The sequence below is a fragment of the Siphateles boraxobius genome, unplaced genomic scaffold (genome assembly GCF_051911475.1).
Source record: "Siphateles boraxobius isolate OS27281-9 unplaced genomic scaffold, OSU_SipBor_1 22, whole genome shotgun sequence".
NCBI classification, from domain to species: Eukaryota; Metazoa; Chordata; class Actinopteri; order Cypriniformes; family Leuciscidae; genus Siphateles; species Siphateles boraxobius.
Genome location: NW_027508833.1, coordinates 12,323,511 through 12,345,755, shown reverse-complemented (window position 1 = coordinate 12,345,755; position 22,245 = coordinate 12,323,511). Strand labels below are relative to the sequence as shown.

Here is a 22,245-nt window from a genome sequence, read left to right as displayed (position 1 = left end):
TTTTTACCATCAGAAAACACAATTCCGTTCACTTCTATGTTCATGTGAGAGTTGATGACTGTTAATGCGTTATGAATGACACACCTGAGGCACGGGCGGTTTCCAGCGCATGTTTTTGAGAGGCGCTGGGGTAAATCCTGAGGTTCCTGTGGGTCTTTTCTTTAAAATAAGTACTACACGTTTAGGGTCCTCTCTCAGCTTGGCCACCAGGTTCTTCAGCTGCCAACCCACCTGGAGCAAACAAGCACAAGCCCTTAAGCACTACAGAAAAGAATTCTGCTCAGGCTTTTCAGATTATCATAGGCACAATCATAGCATGTCACGATACACACACGGAAACAGTAGATCCAATTGCAGTATTTATTGGGTAATCAGTAAAACGTTATCCAGTCCAGGCAAGGGTCAAATTCCATACAAGTCAGTCCAAGATAAAAAGCAAAAAGAGAAATGCTTACCACGGTCTGTTGGTTGACCTGGACAACCTCATCTCCAGCGTGGATCTTGTGTGTCAAATCTGCTGGAGACTAGAGGGGACATTCTATAAGTATTTGTTTTACTTTAAATATTCACATTCTGTCAAAACCATTTGTAAATGTTGTGAACAAGATGCAATCCCTAGCCCCCTCACTAAATATATAAATAATTATAATAAAAAAAAGATTGGTTAAAAAAATGGGGTAAAATTGCCCCTTTTAATTACTAATGAATTAAATCTATTTTTTTAGTGCTGGCCAGATTGTTGACTTCATGTTGTGGGTTCATAAATAGGCATCACCACAAACAGAAATAACGGCACAACATATATACATGCACATAAATCAAAACATGAAATACAAAGTAAGAGCATGTCTTCTAAAGAACAGTGTACATTATATGAACGCATGCTATACAAAGTTCTCAAATTTAATTATCAAAACTGTTGCTGGGCATAACTTGTTTTTACATATTTCTAAAATGATCAACCTAGTGTTAATTTTCATTAATAAAAACTATGATGATTTTTTTTTCTTTTGGAATTACTTATCTTAATTGGGAGTTATTGGAATTACTATTAGGAATTTCACCGTTTAAATTTTTGTGAGAAGTTTCTTGTTTTACCAGTTTTTATAAAATAGAGAGAGATTGTTAATTGATATGATAAATAGTTAATGATGAGGTACAATAAATCATGCATATGGGTTGACATTCTCTTATAGGTGAAACGTGAAAGTGCAAATATTCTGATGAAAAAAAGTATTATTTTTGAGCAAAATAATCTTTATTACCAGTTTAACCATTATGCAGCATGACGAAAAATGTGACTTAGTTTTCATTGACTAAAACTAGACTAAAATGCTCGAAAAAACTTGACTACAAACACTAGATGCACCACAAGTCAGTCGAACTTCACAGCTGTGTTTTCAGTGGTGTCGCTGTTCAAGGGCTGCACGCAAAAACAAACATACAACACACCTCTGTAGTATAATTCACTAACAAATGACTTGTATGAGCAGTTGTTTTTAATGAATTGTCCAAAAGGTTTTGAGAACAGAAGCAAATGTCAGTGTGATTAACAATCTGAAATGAATCATCAATTGGGGTGCATGAATCATCACTTGAGCAGTGGGAATTTAGCTTCAGAGCAGAAGCGTTGTGCAATTTTGACATTGTCAAGAATGTCTGTAATTAAATAGGTCACAAAAAGTCAGTTGTTGTGCATGTTTAAGGCAATGAATAATAAAAAACAATTAAAGGGATAGTTCACCCAAAAAGGAAAATTCATTATTTAGTCATCCTCACGTTGTTTCAAACCCGTAAGACTTTCGTTCATCTTCAGAACACAAACGAAGATGAAATCTTAGAGCTTTCTGTCCCTCTATTGATAGCTACGCAACTACAACTTTGACGCTTCAAAAGTTCATTAAGAGATCCTAAAACTAATCCAGATCACTTTATATAAAGGACAGATTGAATTTAGGCCTTTATTTCACATATAAACATTGATCAGCGAACATGAACAGAAGCTTTACTGAACCTGCTTGACACATGAGAACAAACCTCTTGCTGAAGCTCAAACATGCTGCGTAACATGAGAATGAACCTTATTGGTTCTCACACATCAAGCAAACATGCTTGAGCTTCCGTTTACCACAACTGATGTGTGCGTTGATCAATGTTTATATGTGAATAAAAGCCTAAATTAAATGTTCATTATATAAAGCAACCGGGTCTTGATTTTAAGAAAATTTGGACTAAACTCCACAATTCATATGGATCAGTTTTACAATCTCTTTATGAACTTTTTGAAGCGTCAAAGTGTTAGTTGCATCGATGTCAATGGAGGGACAGAATAATCTCATATTTCATCTAAAAGATCTTCATTTGTGTTCCGAAGATGAACGAAATTCTTGCGGGTTTGGAACGACACTAATGTTTTACTCAAGATTTACTACTTGTGATCTTCAATGACGGCTAGCATGTAAATCCATACAACCATCTTTTCTTTGCAGAGACGGTACAGAATCTGAATCAATGAATATATTGATAACACTATCAAAATTCCAAATTTAAACAGAAGCATCTCCCATCTTTTCTTCTATGCTATTTAAAAAAATGTAACAGCTTTATATTTTGTGAATTTAATCTAAATACTTTAAGAATCCATACACGTGTTGAAAATTGTTCACAAACCTCTGAAATGACATTTATGCATATGGAAATCTAAGATTAAAGTGGCTTGTATTGCATTCAAGATATAGATTTTAAAGTATCAGTTCCTGCATTCCCAGGAAAGCAATCTAATTAAAAAAGTATATGTAAACTTGACATGAATGGCAACATTCTTACTGAGAAAGTACAATTCCTGGAGCCCTAACAAACACTGTTCAGTCTGCAATCTAAAAGAAGCCCCATCTATTTCTGAGTTTGTTCACTTAGACTGAACATTACGTGCACACAGAGGATACATCTATCTCAGCCAATGGCATCAAAAAGCAAATAGAGATAAATCAAATGCTTTTGTCATTAGAGCCCTTACTCACATGTTCAGTGGTGCCAGTGATGACGTGAAGCCCATCGTAGGTGGATTTGATGTACATACCCTGAGTAACAGGAAGACGGGGAAAGAAAACATGAAAAACAACAGAAAAAGAGAGAGAACAGCGCTATACAGTTGGCAGACAGGAACCTGCAAACATACAGATAAAATAGAAGTCTGATTCATATTCTGTGCGCTAGTTTCATTTTCTGACGACAACTGGTTTTACTTAGCTGGTCCAAACTGATCATTTGTAATCAAACCGTTAGGGACAAAGTTGACAAGGAACACCATCTGGGTTATGCTGGTAGACCATCTTGGACCAGCAATAAAAAAGTACCAAAAAGTTACACATTTTCAGCGGTGACTAATCTGAATCCCTCTGATTGGCCATTGCGTTCATGAGCTCAATAGAAACATGTGTGATTGGTTAGAATGCTCCACAGTGCAAAAACGTTAAAAATAAATCTGATACAACATGAGCAGCTCTAATGTAATGGCGCAATCAACACTTTTCATTTCTTTTTCACTTTAATTTCACTTTAATTGGAACAGCCGTAATAGTCTTCGTTTAATTGTGCAGGTGCATATTATTCCTCTACATTTTGGTAGCTTTTTTGCCCCAAGCCCTCATTAATTTCAGACCCTGTTTGACACCCATTTTCTTTTTTCCGTTACATGGAACACAAAAGGAAACATACTGAAGAATTTTTCCATGCAATACATTAACTGATGCAAAAGCACCATTAAAAAAAATCATAAAAGCAGTCCACATAACTATAATCAAAGACTTCATTCGCCTGAATTCATCATTTTATTTATTGATAGTGTTGGGATGACTTACTGGTCCAGACCAGACAACTAAAGTGAAACTATGGCTTCGAAAGTTCAGTGATACCTGGAATCACTTTGATAATGAAAATATAGTTAAGTGCAAGATGTACAGAGCAAATCTGTCATATACATGACATTATAATGAGAACGATATAGTAGTAAAATTGTGCAAATTATTTGTGCTTTAGTTGCCCTTGTTTTAGCGTGCTGTTTTTAGAAGAGTGCATTCACAACGATCAACGTCAAGTCCATGTCACTAGTGTGCTTTTGTGCAGATTAAATTTCTAATATTGAGTTTAAAGGGATAGTTCACCCAAAAATGACAATTCTGTCATCATTTACTAACCCTCAATTTGTTCCAAACCTGTATGAAGTTCTTTCTTTTGCTGAATAAGATATTTATTTAAGATATTTTGAAGAATTTCAGTAACCAAACAGTTGATCGGCCTTCTATAGTTTTCCAGAATTTCTATTTTTTGGTGAACTATCCCTTTAGGTTGTTTAAGTTATATGTATGTATTTGACTAGAATGCAACAGTTCAAGTTCACTTATGCATTTGTGTCATCTTATGTAGATATTAAGAATTTGTAATATTATGTTTTGAATATATATCTGAATAATCTTATTAGATAATCTGGAATTATTAGTTTGATTGAATTTAATGAAATTTACCAGTATATATTATTGAGCTATTTAAAAATGTACTTTATTTTAAAAGATCATATTCCTTTAAGATGTTTCTCATAAAAAAACCTGATGATATATAATATATTATACAGAAATATATTTGAATTAAAATTGAGTACTCATTTTATTGATCTAATGAGTACTTGAAAGGAAAAACTGGCTAAAATGCACAACCCTAATATTTTCTTTACATTTTCTCCATTTGTGTTTGAATGGCATAGGTGTGAGTAAACGGTGAGAGAATTAAGTTTTTTGTCGTTATAACCCATTTGAGATGTGCTTTTTAGGAATAACAAAAACATTATGAATATGAATGATGATTAGAAGTAATAATTCTCACCAATCCCTCTCCTGGTTTGATGTTGGTCAGTTGAACTTCCTCCAGACATGCTGACTGGCTCATGAGAGGATCAGACGTGGTTCTCACAGTCTGGTCACAAATACTGTTCAACACCTTTGACTGTAATTCAGGAGAACAGTGTTTAGAAAAATAGTCCTGCATGAATTAGAGTCATCATCAAATTCTGTCACTCAAGATGTTTTCTGTGCATTTCTGTTTTCCAGATTCTAAATGGACTAACATGTTGATTGTAACAATAATATAAACACTTATTTTAATTGAATCTAATGCAATCATGCAAATCTGTGCATAGAAAAACAGATACCTTAGGTTTACTTTAAAATTCCACATGAATCCACCCAAGCCAAGCACATAAATAAACCACTGGGCATGCATAAACAAATGAACGCTATCCAAGCTTTGATTTAATTTTCCGCACAGTGCACAAGGACAGGAGTGTAAACAAACTGAACAGTTACATTCTGGAAGAAACACTGGAGAGAACAGCATTAAACAACATGGTTTCATTCGATTTATTAATAAGTCGCAGTTGGAATTGTTTCCAAATTAATCTAGATTGCAATTTGAAGAGTTGAATGTCTTGTTGAATATCACTTTTTCCTTATATATATAGCTAGAGTACAACATAATGTGAAAATACAAATAATATACACTACCGGTCAAAAGTTTGGAATAATTAAGAAGGCTCTTATGCTCAACAAAGGCTGCACTTATTTGATCAAAAATACAGTAAAAACAGTAATATTGTGAAATATTATTAAATTTTAAAATAACAGGTCTCTATTTGAATATATTTTAAAATGTAATTTATTCCTGTGATCAAAGCTGAATTTTCAGCATCATTGTCAATAGATCCTTCAGAAATCATTCTAATGCTGTGCTGACTTCTTGTTCAATTATTATTGGTGATCAGTTATTAATAATGGCTCCTAATATTATCAATGTTAAAAACAGTTTTGCTACTTAATATTTTTGTGGAAACCATGAAACCGTAAGAAGGCACTCGGTGTTATACAGGATATTAGTCATCCGGCACATAATCTCTTCTCCCAACTTCCATCTGGGAGACGTTTGCGAAAATTCCAACGCGAACATCACGTTTTAGGGACAGTTTTTACCCACAGGTTGTAAGGCTATTGAACGATAGTACAAGAGGAAGGAGGGTTGAGGTTTGAGCAGATGTTAAATTTTAATTTTATTTTACTTATTTATTGATTGGTGCTGAGAGAGTGCAAAGGCACTTTGTATTTCATTGTTGAGGTACTCTGTAACGATATGCATATGACAATAAAAAAACTTGAACTTGATGCATTTTTTTCAAGATACTTTTAATAGAAAGTTCAATAAAACAGTATTTAATTTAAATATAAATCTTTTGTAACATTATACATGTCTTTATTGACAAATCTGATCAATTGAATGCATCCTTTCTAAATAAAAGTATTAGTTATTTAAAACTCTTACTTTTACCCCAAACTTTTGAATGTTAAACTGTGAAAAGTGGTAACCTGTATTGATTAAAGTAAATAGCTATGTCTACATGATTTAACATAAAAATTTGTTTAGCTGGTATAAATTGATTTATTTAGGTTTATGTATAGGTTGGTTCAGTGATGTTAAATCATATTGTTTTGACTAAAAGCAGTTATTTTATATGGTACAATTTTTAAGTTACCACTTTTTTCAACAATAACAAGAATTCTTTCATGTGAAATGAAGACTGGAGTAATAATGACAAATCAGCTTTACCATCACAGGAATAAATTCATAAATTCATAAATTTTTTTCTTAATTATTCTACAACTTTGACCTGTATTTGTCTTGTATTGCAGACAGCCCAATCGTACTATCAACTTCTCATGAATGGGCTGCGTTTCTTTCTGCCCCATATGCTTGACAGGGAAGGAATACAGGACTCAACTCATTCATGCTTTGTGTGTGTGATTTTCTCAACCTATTATGCCTAGACTTAGCGTGTGCTTGCATGTCAATTCCAAACTTCCTTCACCCTACCCAATATGTACGCATGACTGCATGTGTTCACATTTCACTGCACTTAAACGTTTTAACTCTTTCCCCGCCAGCCAATATGCAATGTATCAAAAGAAAGAACAGTCCCTCTACTTTTAAACAAACAAACACATTTTATTCTAGCTTAATGCATTTTTTTATCAACACTTGATGGTAAGTTTTACCATGAAAATCATGTTTTTGGATGGGATTCAGAACGGTGATCAAAACATAGATGGATTAGATCGAGTCCATTAACACCCCCAAAGCTTCACAGTCCTACAGCTCGTCCTGGGTCGACATTTCATTCAGTAACATTATGTAGATTTATATGCGGTTTAATGTTGATGATAGTGTTATTTTATGTCAATGATAGGGAAATGTTGTCTTATAAATGATGGAAAATTCTGTCAATGGCGGGGAAGGAGTTAATTTACAGTCTTTGGAAAATTAATTAAAATCTGTTATTGGTTCCTAATTACATGATGAAAATTATAGTCAGCAATGTAATATTTTAGATTAACCAAAAGTATACATCACCTAAAAATGTGTACTTTCGAATTACTTTGGAACAAATTGTTTATCACAAATATTTGAGTAGAATAATCTTATAATTTGGTTATGAAATACAAAGAGGAAAAATGTATTCCATTGTTTATTAATCAATAACATTTAGTGCATTAAAGGTGGCAAAAAATGGAAATGGAATATACTTTCTGAATGCATCTTATTGATCTTAGTGAACGATTCATCAATGCACGGTTTATTTATTTTTAATTTGTTTGAGCTTGTAATTTTTAATCAAAATGTGATAACTTGAAATTCCGATTAAACGACAGACTTCTCTCAATTGACATGCGCTGGATTTTCCAAATCATATAGTTCACTCAATTATTCAGCAGCCATTACTTTAGAATTCAGTGCCACATGATCCTTTAGAAATTTGATTTGGTGCTCAAGAAACAATTCTTATTATTATCCATGTTGGTTTGTGGAAGCCGAGTTTTCCCACTGCGTGTATATATACATATATATTTTTTTTTTAATCTTCTTTGCCCCAGTATTCGTGTTCAGTACAAAAAGTGGTTTTATTGGGGGTAGAGCCAACATTTTTGTGTCACAGGTAGTGATAAATGATAAAAGGTGAGAAATGAGACTTTCGCATTTTACCCCCATGCCTGAGAATCTGAGAAACATAAAACTAAATAAACGAGACTTATTGTCACCATGTTCACAAGTGAAAGAAATAAAACCATGCAAAAAGATACTTACAACATCCAAAACCTTTTCTTCCATGTCATACACAGTGCAGTCCTGTGCAGCAAAGAAAAATTGCAGAGCATGTTTAAAATCACTGTGAATAATAAAAACAAAAAGTTCAGATCCAGGAATGTATAATTACAGAGCAACAGTGAATGACCTCCAGCCTCAAATAAACAGCTTTCAGTCTTGAATCACATCTCCATGTCCACTCCGAGACAAGATAATTACACAACACACTGTGGGAATACACCAATGTGAGGAAGAGAGAGACAAGACAAGGAAACCCAGCATCTGGTGCATTAAGGGGAAGAAACCTTCATTAAAGGCTTTTTTGTGATCAACTTTTTTTTAAAACATTGCTTTTATATAAAAAACTTTTTTCACATGAGAAATAAAAACCTGATCCTCCATGAGGTTGCATGAATATATGTGTCCTAAATTCAGTCCATTACAATAGTTCAAAACTGGAAATCGTTTATGTTCTTATTTCTGAGCTCCTTGTGACTGGGAATCCAAGGGAAATGTCAGCAGTCGTCGTGTTAATCTGTTACCCTTCTGTATTTCTCATGCTGCATTCCTGTTCTCCAGTAAGAGGCTATGCAATCTAATCATTTTTATCCCACATCATTAAACTCCTGACTGGGCTGGAAAGTCAACATTACAGTTTTTCTCAATCGATTTGACACATTTCTCCAAATGAATGTAGTTACTCTCAAAACAATTACCCGGCAAACTAAACACACTCTTATGTTGGCAAAACATTTCAGTATTCACTGCATAATGAAGCACTGCATTTTATTCAAGTAATGCATTTATCAAAAATAAATAGTAACATTAAAACAGTATGTTCTCTGTTGATTTGATGATAAATTCAGCTGTAGATACACAAATACATGAATTAAAACACGTTTTCATGTTCTTTAATCGTGTTCTTCAAAGTTCCTTAATGATGAGTTTAGTTGTATAACAATGACTTTTCGCACCCAAAAAAATTAAAAATTAAGTTGTACTGCAATCATTGAATCAATGAACTCTCATTTCCATCTGGTTAAAGAATGTCATCAACACCACAGCAAATATTTGATATGGATCGTGCGAAAAATAAGCTGTGAATGCTGGATCCATCCTGGTCCCTCAACTGGTGCCTCAACTTCTCCACAGGTCTCTTCCATTGCTTGAAGACAACTTACTTGGTTGTAAGGGTTATGATCATATACTCATATACAAGAAGAGAATATGCTGAAAGGAACACCATTCTGAAATGTGAGTGATGCTCAGCAGTGCTGAATGGTGAACTTGGACATTGTCCCACACAACAACACAATTTGCTCCTGATCACCTGATCTCCTCAATGAAAGTGGATTTCATTGAGGAAGTTTAAACATGTACACAATGGTATTGTGTACAAATACCATTTCTTTTTAAATTCTAATTCTTCTGTACACCGTTTTAATTGTTAAATAAAATTTTAGCATGTCTAATTAATTGAAATCATGAAACTTATGCAATATAACAACAATTTAATGTTTAGCAAATTTTTTTTATCAAATTCCAATTTTCTGACGTTTTTTTCCATTGTATTTTTTTCTGGATTCCATTTTAATGTTTTAATTTAACTTTAATAATCAAAAAACATGTATAATCAACTAAATTCATAACTTAAACAACATTTTATTTTTTACCTTTTATTTACAATAATGAATGAAATTTTTTTTAATATATATATATATATATATATATATATATATATATGTAGGCAGGTGCAAATCGTGCTGGAAAAAGGAGGAAGCATCTCCATAAAGCTTGTATGCTGAAGGAAGCATGAAGTGCTCTGAAAATGTCCTGGTAGACGGCTGCGTTGAGTGAACAGCACAGTGGACCAACTCCAGCCAATGACATGGCTCCCCAAACCAACACAGACTGTGGAAACTTCACACTGGACTTCAAGTATCTTGGATTGTGTGCCTCTCCATTCTTCCTCCAGACTCTGGGACCTTGGTTTCCAAATGAGATTCAAAATTTGCTCTCATCAGAAAAGAGGACTTTGGTCCACTGTGCTTTATTGAATCCAGAATCAACGCAGCCGTCTACCAGGATATTTTCAGAGCACTTCATGCTTCCTTCATTTTCCAGCAGGATTTGCACCTGCCCACACTGCCAAAAGAACCAAAACCTGGTTCTATGACCATGGTATTCCTGTGTCATTACTGTGTGATTTCATGTAATATTCTAATTTTCTGGGATTTTGAGGGTTTCATAAGCTGTAAGCCATAATCATCAAAATTATAACAAATAAAGGCTTGAAATATCTCACTTTGCATGTAATGAGTCTATATAATATATTAGTTTCACCTGTTAAGGTGAATTCTTGAAATAAATCAACTTTTTGATGATATTCTAATTATATGACCAGCACCTGCATATATATATAATTATTATTTTTAGAAAATCTGTTGTGAAGTTTCAGTTTTTCTGGATTTAAGATTTGAAACAAATATATGATCAAAAACAGCGGTTTAAAACATTAAAAAGTAAATTCATCTTTTAAAATAATCAAACGAAAATAAAACAATTAATTTTATTGGCAAACAATATGGCAAACAAAGTGGTAAAACAAAAATTACTTTTAAAATTAAAACATGGAAGAGAAATTGTGTGATTATTCCTTTAAAAAATAATGTTTTAATAATTGTATTATTATAATTATTTTGAGAGGTAAATTCTACTGTACACGTACAGTAATATATTTCTGAATATTTCATTTCCCCAAAAAAATCTATGCAGGGCTGTCTATGTTAAAAGTCTCTCAAATTCTCAAAAGAAATCCTATTGTGTGAAGCACCAAAGCAAATTCATGAAATAAATTTGGAATTTCTAAATTGAAAAATGGTACTGATCAATCTGCCAATGTCAAAAACTGACATATTGAATATTGAAACTATACTATTTAAGAATCTAAACATGAATACTTGACAGAAGAGAGTATGTACTTATCCAACCAATATCCATCTTGAAGTATCTCTGATCATGGCAGCAATGAAAAAGCACAGAACTCAAGAATCCCGATCTCAAGAATCTCAAGAAGCCAATGGCGACAAAGGCAACAAGCAAGGCAGATAACATGGGGAACTGTTGGCAGCCATGTTAAAGAGCACCCTGGCTTGTGTTAAAGAAACCGTAAACTCAGAAGCCTTGATTGATGTGTTGGGGGGTCTACTTATTACTGTCTGAAGTAAATCCCCCAAAGCAAACACAGCAATACAGCACATGGTCAGATAACTAGCTTCAGACTTGAATTGAATCCAGCTTTTCAGCTCTAGCCTAAATCCCCCACTGTGAAATGCATGATAACTTAAAAAATGAACATGTGTCTCTGTCCTAAAAAGCCATACTGACCTGTTGAACTGTAGTGGTCAGTTCCAGACACAACTGAATTATCTTGTTCTTGGTGCTGGTGAAATCACTGATTCCCGTCAATGGAGTTCTGCAGACAGAGGAAATCAAGGTTAAAGACTTTACAACAAATGTCACACTGTGTAAAAGATCAAATTAATAGCAGGACAGGACAACAAACTTCTTGCATAGGATTTTCTGATGTGGCCGTACAATAGCAAATAACTTTATTTCCATCACTGTGTGTCTGGATTTTCTGAATCGGTGGTCATAAAAACTGGAAGCGGGATTAAACACATTACCATGTCAGTTCCATTAAGTGCAGTCAAACAGTTTCCATTTCTTTTATCCACACAGATCAGAAGAATGACACCATATAACTTGAGAAAATATCACTGAATTTCTGTGGTTAAAACATCATAATAATAGTACCAGTGGATTTGACTTTAAAGGAATGTTCTGAGTTTAAATCAACATATTTAGTGTCATAATATCCATACAAAATTGTGGTTACAGAGAGGCACTTGAAAATCAAAGTAAACAGGACCTTGCACTTCAAGGGTTTAAAAGCAGAAATATAAAGCTTGTATTTTTGTTAAAACGCTTGCATGAATTCTGTTGCACTTTTATTTTTTTTCTTGTGGACGAACTTCTAGAATGAAACTAGACTAAACAAATTCTAACTCATATCAAGCATAATTTCTGTGTTGGGAATTTTCCCCTTTTTGTCAGAATATGTAGCGACAATAAATAAATAAATAAATAAATAAAGACAGCGGATAAGTAATACATTAAATTCAAATGTTCAATGTATTTTATGTTTAGTATCTTAGTTAGTTTAACGACATTCTACGTCAAACCAAAAAAATTAAGACAATTCAGCTCCCTCTGTGGCCATATTTATATTGCCCTTGAGGCACACTTTCTAGTCATGCAAGTAACTATTTACTTGAATTAACTTGACAATGGTTTGTCGAAATGGAAAAAAGCAATAATACATTTTGTCTGTTGATTGGATTCCATTTCTGAGGCATTTTGCATCTCCACACCAAATTAACTCTTACAGCCGTGTTGAGCTATGCTTCTATGAAAAACACAATTGACTTTTAAATTTAAGGTGGGAAAACAGCCGCAATTTTGGTTCCTTGCCGCCTTTGGCTTTTGGCTTGCTTAGTTGGGCACACGTAATATTCAACAGTATTATTGATCTGCCTGGATTGACACCATTATACGAGAACTGAACTGAGCTGGACGATGACATCACTGTTTTTCCCAGAGCTGCTATATATATATATATATATATATATAAATTAACTAAATTAATAACTTTTTTACAACAGAAATTAACTTTCACTGAACTTACTTAAGCTGGACTATACTGCTATTTTCTTCTAGATCTGCTGTACAGCAGAAACACACTTTTCATTATTTTCCTGTTATCACTGTAAATCTGCTTTAAACAATCTGTATTGTAAAAAGTCTATATGCATTTACCAATTGTAAACCATGCAGTAGACATGATCCACTCGATCATGTCTACTGGAACCGTGAAAGGAACATTTTTGTGGTTTTTGGAGTAGCTGCACTGTAAAACTATGATTTTTTTTTAAGTAATAAAACAAAGATTATACTATTTCAACATTCCTACTTCAAAATTCCATAATTATTTGTGAAATTTATTAGCAAATTCTGACTGAAACACATTTTTTCAGTGTATGTAGAGTGTTGTAAATCAGTCACTTATCAGGGTCCACTTCAGTAAGGATGCTGCCTATGTAGGGAGGATATAGCAAGGCAGCTAACTGGGATTTTGAACAAAGCTTCACAAAAATCTCACCCTTCATGGGAAAGATGTGGTTAGCTGTGCACAGACTGGTTAGGAAAGAAAGGAGGATTGTATCTGGTTAACACTGTCTGCCCTGTCTGGAAAAATCTAAGTGCTGCTCATGCAAGTCGAAGTTCAGTCTCTGCAGTGAATTATATGAGCTTCCAGAGGTTTACCATCAGTTTTTTTCAGAGTAAAAGCTCCTTATAAATCATCAGTGTGCAACACAAGATAGCTTTTTACATGCTTAAATTCCCAGTGAATGCCTACATACATAAATAAAGAAGCAATAGAAATATTGCAACATAAATAATATGTAAAGAAATAATGACTAGGGATGTTTATACCTGTCTAGCCATGCCAGGAGGCTTTTGGCTGCTCCAATAAGTTCAACCACAGAGGAGAGGAATTCATTTGGGAGCTTGCTAGATGTGTTGCTTTCATACGTAGGACTCTTCCTGCGTTCTGATGTTGCATTGTGAAGGCTGTTGGTCACAGCTCTCATCTTCAGCACCAGATTCTTCAAGTTATCCGTTTCCACACCATAGTTCTGAGGAAGAGGCACAAAATTATATATTACTGTAAAGCCCAAAGTACACTTGTTTTTTTATGCATATGCTAGGACAGGGGTTCCCAAACTTTTCAGCCCACGACCCCCAAAATAAAGGTGCGAGTGATTCGCGACGCCTGTATCCTCGGAGGTGGTTAAAGTATACAAACATTGCGTGAAACTGTGCACACGCACTAATAGGCATACTTACAACACGAATTCACATGTTGTGATCGCTCGTTCATTTCACCTAGGGGTTCTATTTAATTACCATTTGTTCATTTCATTCATTGCGCCTTGACACCAGTTCAAAACTGAGTCCCAAAAGTCCGTGCAAGAAGCATAACTGTACGTTCACACCGCCGCCGACTTGAGCGGCAAAGAAGCTCTGGCCGCCCTGTCGAGGACGCTTGTCAAAAAGTACGGGGAAGCGTATTGAAGCTTGTTGACGCTTTGGTCGCTCTGACGTGACATGAAATGTAAACAGAAAAACAAGCAATACATTGACACTAGAAACCTTTTATAATGACAGCATTTATATATTGCCTATTCCGCATCTCAACGCACGCATACAGCTTGCCACAAAGAACCGGCCAAAGTAAGGATTGTGCATTAAACATTTGAATTGTTTATTAATAAACTAGTGTTTTCTGTCAGTTTTCGGTTCATTTATGAGGCGCGCTCCAGTTCACGCGCCGGCGCCTCCGTGTCCTAATTATATTGTCTACTTTGCTTTTTATTTATTAATCCAGTCAATTTGTTGATGAAAACATTGATTAAAATGAAGATACAATTTATACAAAACGAAATTTACTTAAAACAAAACTTAATAAGTGGTCAGATTTATGTCTGACCCATTCCAAATGTTTTCCGATATATGGTGACTCAAGCACTGATGGACCAAAGAGCGCGCATTTTGACATTTGCAGTAAAAACTTGACAAATAAATTCTCAGAAAATGCATTTCATACAAATATATTGAAACGTCTGTTTATATAGGTCTACTCCGTTAATAAAGGAGTCCGGACATTAGAAAAATATCAGTCCACTTGCGTTTTATATTTAATATGAGGGAAATAGACATGCATGCATGTGTGACACAAAAAAATCTTTAACCTTTAGGTAGCAAAATATTTTTTAGAAAATTCTACTAGACTAACGTCACTCATAAATCATGAAATTCCACACATCGACCATCTCTTGAGTTTTATTAAAAATCTTTAACTTTTAGGTAGCAAAATATTTTTTAGTAATTCTGTCAATTACACTTCTGGAAATCATCTCGCGACCCCCCTCGCTGTCTCACGACCCCCCGGGGGGTCGCGACCCCTACTTTGGGAACCCCTGTGCTAGGACATGCGTGTACAGTGTGCATTATGTACATATCGTCATCAGTATAGTACATGCTTACCGTACACGCACAGCATGATTTTTCTAACCGCATGTTAGGGCTTCACAACTAATCAAAATAAAATCTAAATCACGATTTGACTTAGTTCGATTGGGAAAACACAAAGGCTGCGATTTAATTAGCACAAAGGCTGCGATTTAAACGCTGCGTGTTTCAGAGTGAAGCAGCTCAGTGTTTTTAGCATCTCAGTAAACGCTTCTCCACATGAAATCCATCTCTGCCTCTGTGAATCATCTTCCCATATTTGTAATGAGAAGTGCTTGTCAACAAAAGAGAAGTTTTTCCTGCGTTTTTTTTCTCAAAATGAAAGTTTGATGTTTTAATGTATGAACATGATGAAGATAAGACAGCCATACATAGATGTTTCCCTAAATCGTGCAGCCCTAATGAATGTACACTCTGCTGGCACATTCATGTTTTTTGTTTGTTGTTGTTCTAGTAATTAGTTTATCCACAAGGCGGCAACACTGGCCTTTGTGTTACATTTGAAAAGAAACGGCGACAGAACAAAACAAAAAAAATGTCCATATTGTGTGAGGGGAGTTAAGAGATACATGCAAGTCCAGTTTAAACGACTACAAAGTCATGTTTGTTGTTTATGGATAGAAATAGCAAAGACACTGGACAAAGGTAAAGCTTTCAAGTGCGCATGTGTCGAGCACCTGTGTTCGCGAATGCTATAAAATGGAGTATACTTTGAAAGGGTTTATATTTGGCTGAACACATCTGCTTTCAGCTATAGGGGCATGTGACCAAACCTTTTCATTTTCATTATTGTGATTGGTTACAATGGCATATTTGGTGATGCCTTATAGTTCGCCGGGATAAGAGTTGAGGACTGTATGTGGAGGGGCAACACTGTTGAGTATTAGGTACACAGAATGTGGTCATGCATTCAAAACCAGTTGACACAACACAACTGACAGAATGGAACTGAAAGAATGTTTTTGAAAGCTTTTTCATGACACTGTTTTAAATGCAGTGCTCATGGTGTGAGATGCTGAAAAAACAGCCAGGCACAAAGAAGCGGTGGATGTCTGACACTTTGGCCAGCTTCATCCCCACCTTCCCAACACAAGTATTTAGCTGATTTATCTGTTGAGTTCTCGAGCAGGGAATATGACCAAAATGCCCAATTCAAATCCATATTCTCCTGTTTTAAATGCATTCAGTAAGCAGCTAGAAACACATTTGCCCTCTTTATCCAGATTTTTTATTTTATTTAATTTTAGTTTAAAGAGTTAGTGATTCCCGCATGGCATTGACTGAGCGAGCAATAAATCAAATTGCTTCATCAGCAGTGAAAGATTCTTCAGGTTGCAATCCACATCAAATAGATTTGCAAATTACATGACCTAACAAGTTTGAATTTCACTTCTGTTTTTTATTGTGTCCTTTTACGGCATGGATTTGAAATTTGTAAATAAAAACTTGATGCTTGACTTGCCCAATACTAAGTATTTAGTAGACAATTTCTATCCCTTCTGGAATGCAATGAATGTAGGCTTGTTCAGCAGATGCAGCAAAAAGCAAAGAGACTCTGTTACATACAATGAAATTTAATCCACACTTAGAAGGCATCATTCTTGGTGTATTAAATTCAACACTCCATGCTCAACTGTTACATGATGTAAAGCAATTGGACTGTTTAAAATGTCACGGCTCTATTTAGACTCTAAAAATTGTTTGGCAAAATGTGTGCTGCTTGATTTAGCTGCTAAACCTGGCATCCCCCGTGCTCTACTTTTAAAATCTTGGAAAGGACAAGAGCATTCCTCCTGATCTGGCAAATCTCAGTTTGCAAAAGTACTGCATCTAAGCCAAAATTGTTCATCTCTGAAAGAAAAAAAAAATCTAAGGTTGATCTGCTATGGCCTAGAAAGGATATTTCACCCATAATTAAAAATTATGTCATCGTTTCCTCACCCTCATCAAATTGCAAACCAGTTTGTGACCAATTTTGCTTGCACATTCATACCTGTATGTAGCAGCGCCTCAGAAAGTGCCAGGTTTGATGTCAATAACATCAGATGTAATTGGTTCACATGTCTAGCACCATTATGGATGTAAAAACTAAAGCAAGGCTTTTTGAGGTATAATAACAAAGATGTAAAAGAATAAATACATTTGGATCATATGGCTTCTCATTTAACGACATGTAGGGCTGGTTTCACACACAGGGCTTATATTAAGCCAGGATTAGGCCTTAGCTAAATTAGGACATTTAAGTAGCTTTTATAAATGTGACTTAGAAAAAAAGAAAAAAAAACATTTCTAATGTGCATCTTGAGACAAAGCAATGCCACTGACATATTTTAACAGTTCAGTGCAAGATGTTTTCAGTTTAAGACTCAAACATGCATTTTAGTCCGGAACTAGACTTAAGCCTTGTGTGAAACAATATATATATATAAATGTTGATAGTAAATGCTGATCTATATTAGGTGAACTATTCTTTTAAAGGCTGTGTTGCAGGGTTAATTTTTCAACGAATTTGTGCACTTTGCTTGTTGGTAATAAACATTTAAACTGTTATCCATTGTATTTTATGTTGTTGAGTATCACAAAACAGAATATAATACGAAAAAGTAGGTACTATCTTACAGCGGTTTGCAACGTTTAACATTGTAATAACATGTAACAAAATGTAATTAACATGTAACTAAGTTATGGAACAGCCTGTACTTACAGATTGTAATTACACATGTATTAGGCAGCTACTGTTACACATATGTAACAGGCTGAGTCGGTTACATACGTGTTACTGACTTGGTACAATGTAACAAGTACTTAAATATGTTACTTAGGTAAAAAGCCTTCAGTTACACATGGTCATTTTGTACCTTATAAAATAGTGTATCAAGGTTGTACTTAAGTGCATACCTTATCTACATACCTTATCCATCTGAATTAACCCTCTAGTTTACAGCTTAAATACCTACAGTAGCTTCTTAATTACATTAAATTTACAGAATATTACACAGTGATAAGCTATGTAAAATAAAGTGTATCAAGATTGTACTTTAGTGTACTTCATGTGTATCTACAAACCTTATCCATATGTACTTTAGTTTGAATTAGGCCTAACTCCCTCGTTCACAGCTTAAATGCATGCGGTAGCTTCCTATTTACATTGTAATTACATAATATTACACATGGATAAGCTACGTAAAATAAAGTGTACCAAGATTGTACTTAGGTGTACTTCATGTGTATCTACAAACCTTATCCATATGTACTTTAGTTTGAATTAGGCCTAACTCCCTCGTTCACAGCTTAAATGCATGCGGTAGCTTCCTATTTACATTGCAATTACATAATATCACACAGGGATAAGCTACGTAAAATAAAGTGTATCAAGATTGTACTTAAGTGTACTTCATGTCTACATACCTTATACACATGAAGTGCACTTAAGTACAACCTTGATACACTTTATTTTAGAAGGTACAAAATGGCCATGTGTAACTGCAAGCTTTTTACCTTAGTAACATATTTAAGTACTTGTTACATTGTACCAAGTCGGTAACATGTAACCGACTCGGCCTGTTACATATGTGTAACAGTAGCTGCCTAAAACATAATTGTAGTTACAATCTGTAAGTACAGGCTGTTCCATAACTTAGTTACATGTTAATTACATTTTGTTACATGTTATTACAATGTCTACTCCTAAGTAATTAATTAAGTAATTACAGACACCGTAAAATAAAGTGTTACCAACTTTTTTTGTTGTTGTAATAATATTGCACAAATAACTGTCTTTACTGTATTTTTGATCAAATAAATGCAGCCATGGTGAGCATAAGAGACTACTTTCAAAAACAAAAACATCTTAATTATTCCAAACTTTTAATTGGCAGTGTAAATGTGCATTAAATAATACATGCCCTGTGAATCTCAGAGGCTTTACATTGAGAAAACATGTCTTCTATGACTCCATAAGAACCTTTTCAGCAGCTGAAATAGTTGCCCTGATTGTAAAGATTTGAATGTGACATATCCAGAAAGTCTAATATTCCTCAAGGATAACAGTATTACTTTCTGACCGTTGGTGATGGCAGCACTACAGTCCTTGCATTTTAAACTGCTCACATTGCCAATTCATGAGTATGTTCATTTGATAAGTAATGCAGTTTTCACTATGTTTCATGGATCCTCTGAACCTCACAGTCACATAATGCTGCAGAAAGACAAAGCTAGACAGACAGCGGAATTGGCTTCCTGTTCAATTCTTGTCTGCTGACTAGAGGTACTTGATTCAACATTAATATCAGTACGACAATATTACACTGGTACACAAGTTAACATTCATTCCAGACAATTGAATGATCAGAAATGATAAGTCTTGAAATGAGACCGTTATAACTCCCCAAGGCGCTTTAAGGGTTTATATTTATCAAATGATAGGTTCATTTAACTACACCTGATATGGTTTGAAGAAATTAGAGATTGGTTTCCTCCATCAGGGCAAAGTTCATAGAAGTTCAAAGTTCATGGGAATGTGTTTCCTGTTCAGCATGAAATAGACTTAAGGACACTACATCAGGAAGAGATCTGGAGAACTGCTAACAATAACGTAGCACTTTCTGCATCCAATACTTGGCCTGAGTGCCTTTGATATCATTTCCAGTGCTATGAGACAATAAGAGACTCTTTCCATCGAGGAGGCTGCTGTGATTTAGGGACAAAACAGATGTATAAGGTTTGGGGAGATGATCTGGAAAAATCATTATGAGTCTCATTCTAAATCATTAATTCTTCTTACACAATGATGCATTTCACAAAATGTGTTTATTTGCATTTTAGGAAATTCCTGAGATTCTGTCTGTATTAGTACATTATTGTATCTGAGAATTTATTACATGGCTCTCTGGGATGCTTGATTATAATTGGTCAATCAGGCATTCTGTGGTCAAGTATTTGGAATAATGGGTGTTAAATGACATACACGTATACCAAAATAAAGGTTTTTATTGGCATCTGTGTTTCTAGAAGAACCTTTAACATCAATGAAATCGTCCCATTGCAACTAAAGGTTATTTAAAGTGGAAAAAGATTCTTTAGATTGAAACATTTTTCGCACTAAGAAAAAATGGGAAACCCAAAATAGATTTGTGGCCATTGTCTGCGTTTGATGCTAGGGGTCTGGGCCCAATTATAGCATTCAGTGCTAAACACTGCGATGTACGGTATCTTTTACAAGAACTGGCATGACCATCAGTCAAAGCCACCAAGACATACTAATTAAGTATTTCCATGTGTTCATATCAGGTCCTTGAATTTTCTTCCCCATAGAACACGCATCCACAGAAACCAAAGTCTTTCTGAGTCGTAGTCATTTCTCATGTAATGATTTGCTGGTTTCCTTTTTTCAAAATCATACTGTTCTGTGTGGTAAACACCATTATTATTCCAAAGCCAGTGCACATTACATATCTTTCTTGAACCCTTAAAGGGATAGCTCACCCTAAAATTAAAATTCTTTCATCACTTACTCAAACTACTTGAGTAAACAGTTTTCTAAACAGAGTTTATTTCTTCTGTTGAACACAAACAAAGGTATTTTAAAGAATGTTGGAAATCAAAGAGTTGACGGTAGCCATTAGATTCCATAGTAAGAAGAAAAAAAAAACATGGAAGTCAATTTCTACCGTAAACTGTCTGGTAACCAGCATTCTTCAAAATATCTTATTTTGTGTTCAAAAGAAGGAAGAAACTCATACAGGTTTGGAACAACTTTAGGGTGAGTAAATGATGACAACATTTTCAACATCAATTTCAACTATCCCTTTAAGCTGATTTCTGCATGAATGCTCAAATGTCATGGTACTAACTACCAATTTCTTTTAAATTACTAGATGAATGGAAACTAGGGCTGCAACTAACGATTATTTTGATAATCGATTAATCGGACGATTATTTTTTCGATTAATCGATTAATCGGATAGAAATTAAATTAGATTTTTTTTTTTATTATAACTAAATAAAACCGCAAATCAGGGTATTTATGTGTAAAAGTGTACTTTAAAAAGTGCAAAAGCCACACATTGAGTTTTACTAATATCAATATTTGCATTGTTTTTAATGATAATTGCTGATGGCAAGTTGACAAACATGATTATTGTTAAAAAAATGATATCCAACATATTATGTTTTAACAAAATTTTTGTTAAAACAAATTTACACAGACATGTTGTTCAGATGTGAATATCTGAACTAAAAACAAACTAAAAACATCTAAAATATATAATTCATTTAATTTTTATTTAAAATTAATTATATATAAGGAATATAAGGATAAAGAATATAATATATATTATATATATAATATAGAAAATAATATAATATAAGGATAAATTGATTAAATAAATATAGAAAGACTGAAAACAATTGTGTGAATGTAGAGCCGCAGTAGATCGCGTTTGAAAAACAATTAAAACTTAGTAGACAAATGCTATAAAAAGAGAACGGAATGGAGGTAACGTTACCCAGCAAGCTAACAGGCTTGAGTAAAGGACAGGAGAAATTATGCATTAGTGCACAAGCATTCGCTGAAAACCACTGAGTACAGTGACTAAAAAACAATATTTTACTGCTGCTGTTATTAACTGCCTTTGTATTTAATGCTTCACTTTGTAAACACCGTTTTAATTTAACCTATTTCTGCGGTAGCGCTATTTTAATCCATCACTTACGTTGGGAGCGAACTGATTGCACAACCTGATGCTCGAGACAAAATACAGACATCCCGGAAGTCCCGGGAGTCTCCCGCATATTGATTGCGGCTCCCTGATGCCCTCGAATTAGTTCAAACTCCCGAAATCTAGAGCGCGCAAGCAAGAGCGCGCATGCGAGACAGAAGAGACTGCTCCAAACCGTGTAGCGAGCGCT

At 34.5% G+C, this 22,245-nt stretch overlaps 1 protein-coding gene across 4 annotated transcripts in view; it reads right to left on the bottom strand.

Moving 5' to 3' along the window:
* LOC143746681 (connector enhancer of kinase suppressor of ras 3-like) overlaps positions 1 to 22,245 on the bottom strand; it is a 117,223-nt gene that overhangs the window by 66,527 nt on the left and 28,451 nt on the right. For all 4 annotated transcript variants that reach the window (XM_077238662.1, XM_077238664.1, XM_077238663.1 and 1 more), the window contains exons 3-9: positions 13,738 to 13,940; positions 11,569 to 11,656; positions 8,182 to 8,223; positions 4,879 to 4,998; positions 3,021 to 3,080; positions 456 to 524; positions 85 to 231 (exon numbers count right to left, since the gene is read on the bottom strand). In XM_077238662.1, coding sequence (XP_077094777.1) covers positions 85 to 231; positions 456 to 524; positions 3,021 to 3,080; positions 4,879 to 4,998; positions 8,182 to 8,223; positions 11,569 to 11,656; positions 13,738 to 13,940 — 729 coding nt within the window. The remainder of the gene's footprint in view (positions 1 to 84; positions 232 to 455; positions 525 to 3,020; positions 3,081 to 4,878; positions 4,999 to 8,181; positions 8,224 to 11,568; positions 11,657 to 13,737; positions 13,941 to 22,245) is intronic.